Source organism: Frankliniella occidentalis, unplaced genomic scaffold (assembly GCF_000697945.3).
Source record: "Frankliniella occidentalis isolate FOCC.00 unplaced genomic scaffold, Focc_3.1 Scaffold366, whole genome shotgun sequence".
NCBI lineage: Eukaryota > Metazoa > Arthropoda > Insecta > Thysanoptera > Thripidae > Frankliniella > Frankliniella occidentalis.
The window spans coordinates 5,666-9,047 of NW_026267489.1; the positions used below are offsets into that span (position 1 = coordinate 5,666).

Here is a 3,382-nt window from a genome sequence, read left to right on the forward strand (position 1 = left end):
TTATTTTTTTAATGTGAAAGTTAGTTTAGTAAGGGGCCAGGGCCGGGGCTCGCCCTCGTGTTTATGTTGTGCTAGCGGGCACGGTGGCCGGCGTGGTCCGCCCGTCAGGTACGCGTTGTGGATACGCGCCCGGCCTCGGGGCCCGGGCCAGGGCCGGGGCTCGCCCTCGTGTTTATGTCGTGTTAGCGGGCACGGCGGCCGGCGTGGCCCGCCCGTCAGGTACGCGTTGAGGATACGCGCCCGGCCTCGAGGCCAGGCCAGGGCTTGCCCTCGTGTTTATGTTGTGCTCGCGGGCACGGCGGTCGGCGTGGTCCGCCCGTCAGGTACGCGTTGAGGATACGCGCCCAGCCTTGGGGCTGTGCACGGGCTGGGGATCCCGATCTCGTGTTTGTCTCTGTGATGGTGACTGGTTGTGAGTGCGGCGCTGTGGAGTCGTGTCGAGTTAATGCGAGGCGGGCCCAAGTTCTGGATCGGGGCGGGGAAGGGGAACGGGGTTGCGTTTTTGAGGACGGGGTGGTGTGGTTAATTTGTCGACCTGAACGCCGTCGTCTTGGTGACCCGGCACGGTGCGGGCCCCTGCAGCAAAGCGCCTACGTTGACCTTACGGGTGACAGCGGGCTTGGCAAGCCGGTGAAAGCTCAAGTGGGGCACAGCACCGCTGCAGGTAGCTTGGCCCAGTGGCCCTGCACCCGGACGGATGGCGCCACCGCCGCCTCGGCTTGGGGCCTCGCACCCTGCCCAGCCCCAGGTGCACGGTGGAGGGAGAGAAGGTGGCGGCACGAGGGGTCTGCTCGCGGGTCCAGAATCTCGTCAGGTTGGGGGATTAACGCCCTAGTCGGGGCCAACTGTAGGGCCTGTTCACACTACCTTCAGTCGGGACCGCCGTGCAGGTAGGTAGGTGGGAAGCCCATACTCAGCTTGCGCGGGACGGGCTCGTACCTGGCTTCTCTCTCGCACACTCCGGCCGGGTGAGCCCGGGCGAGGGTCGGTGCCGCTCAAGCTAAGTCGGGGCGGCCCAGATACCTGCATAGGCCGCCCCGACTGCAGGTACTCTGTACCGGCACGTTAGATAGCCCCGACTCGACCGATAATCCCCCAACCTGTCGAGATTCTGGACCCACGGGTCCCTATGCTGGGAGACCCTCGTGCCGCCACCTTCTCTCTCTCCACCGTGCCCAGGTGTGACCTGCGTGCCCTGAGCCTTGGCGGCCCGGGTTCAAGACTAGTGGCCTGAGCCGCTCGCAGATGGTCCCTGAGCTACGATATGGCAATTTTGGCTAAATTGGCGCGAAATGACCAGCCTTCAAAGAAATCACCATGGCATAGCTAAGGGACCCCTTGATGAAATATGACGTTCGACACGTCTCCGGATGCGTTTTTACGCGTAGATTCCATTTCCGGTCGAGTTTTCCCAAATTTTGGAAACCGAAAGGCTCAAACGGGAAATTTCACTTTTCTGACTATTTCTCCCGATTTCTCCATAAGAGTTCTATGTTAAACTTTGACAGCCTGGCGGGACCTTTTCTGGTGGTCAGATCAAGTCGAGAGGGGTATCAAAAATCTTGTATTTTAACATAGAACGCGATGACACCCAAGACATCAACATTTCAGACCTTCGTGCATTTTGCACCCCTCTAACCTCATGGCTGGCGAATTTTACGGGGAGTGGCTCGCTTGTATTCAGCGAACCCGGGAGGTGGGCAGTCTGCTGGCTATACGCGTCATAGATGCGATGCAGCGCAGGGAGAGTGGCCTCCTGGAGTGTGAAGTTTTTCTCCCCGCAGTGTTCTTGGAACCCCGGTACAAGTCACTCCTGACAACTGCCCAGAGGAAGAAAGCCACTGATTACTTTCAGGCTCTATCTATCAGGCTAGAACACCTAGGCCTAGGTGATCAGGAACAGGACCACAACGCCAACGAGGACGACCCTGCTTCTGTGAATGAAAATGAAACTGCTGACGATTTAGAGGCAATTTTGATGGCTTCTGACACGTCAGACAACATTGTTAAAGAAAACAACATTTTAAAAAATTTTGTCTGATTATGATGATTGGGAGAGGGTGCCGAAAGAAGTTGACATCTTCAAATATTGGTATGAGAGGAGGCTAAAACATGATGTTCCTCATAAGTTGTCAGAAGTTGTACTATCGGTTCCCATGACACAAGTTAGTGTCGAGCGCACATTTAGTCACTTCAAGCAGATTCTGTCTATGTTGAGGTTCAAAATATCTTCTGACATTAAACGACATTCTGTTCATCAAATGCAACTATCATTTACAAAAGTTATTTTTGGTAGAGAATAATTTTCCTTATTGCAATGATTTTGTTTATTGGCAGGGATAGATCCCTGTTGTGTTCGTACTGTGCACAATTACTTTCTTTTAGTTTGTATTGGGAACGCCCTGTAATTTTATATTTTCAAAGAAATTTTCTTGCATTGATGAATTATGTATGCATATGTGCACAAGCACCCGTTTTAGTTAATATGTTTACAATGCCCCCTGTAAGATGTTGAAAATTGTAAAGTTCTCAAAGAAACTTTTCTTCTCAAATAAAATCTGTATATTCATCTGGAAAAACGCTCGTTTTAACATTAGTCGTCATTTACCTACCTAAACAGTCACCAAAAGATGCAAAAAAGAAGAACACATTTGATAGAGTGGGGGTGGGGTGCGGGCAGGCCGACCGAGAGATTTTAATGTAAAAGAGAAGCTAACAATTTGAGCCGCATTTTCGGCTGTAGAAAGTCAGTGTGTAATACCACTCTGAGTGTGCGCAGAAAACGCGCTTTTCGCCGGGATGTACGAAAAAAAGTGGAATCCCCATTAAATTAACCTGGGATGAGAGCGAATACGGATCGAATCGGTAACTTTTTTTTGCATCAGTTGAAGAGTATAGCTCATTCTTACATAAGGGTCAAAACCATACACATTTTAATTTAATTTTTTCATTTGCCCTCGTCAGTTTAATTAGAATATTTTAGATTCTACCCTTGGGGGCGAAATAATTAAAACATTTCGCACTTTTAAGACACCTTCAATTTTCACAGGATATAGTTCTGTACCATAGTACTGTATTTCGCCCTTCAAATTTTGCACTTGTTGTTTGTCGTATGACATATTACACCAACTCGCGGTGGTCATATCCAACCTCTTCACACTAAGTCCATCAGCCCGCCCGCCCTCTGTCCGGTTCACCCGGAGTCCTCCATCGCCACCAGAGGGCGGGAGGGCGGCAATTTTTGAACCGAAGATCGTGATCTCATCACGGTCACTCAATGCTACCTTTCTGAACGCAAGAGATTTCTATGGAATTTCGTTCAAACATCCCGGACAGCTCGGGACTGTAACGCGGACAAACCTCGTGGACTGAATTGCGGACA

The 3,382-nt window shown here is 51.1% G+C and overlaps 1 protein-coding gene across 1 annotated transcript; it reads left to right on the top strand.

Moving 5' to 3' along the window:
- The first annotated feature begins 1,180 nt into the window (after positions 1–1,180).
- Positions 1,181–2,494, top strand: LOC127751164 (uncharacterized). Its single transcript, XM_052274277.1, has one exon. It carries the CDS (start codon positions 1,643–1,645, stop codon positions 2,039–2,041), a length of 399 nt encoding a protein of 132 aa, XP_052130237.1. The 5' UTR covers positions 1,181–1,642; the 3' UTR covers positions 2,042–2,494.
- The last annotated feature ends 888 nt before the right edge of the window (positions 2,495–3,382 follow it).

Coding starts and splice junctions, on each gene's coding strand:
- LOC127751164 (XM_052274277.1), top strand. CDS start 1,643: ATGGCTGGCGAATTTTACGGGGAGTGGCTCGCTTGTATTCAGCGAACC.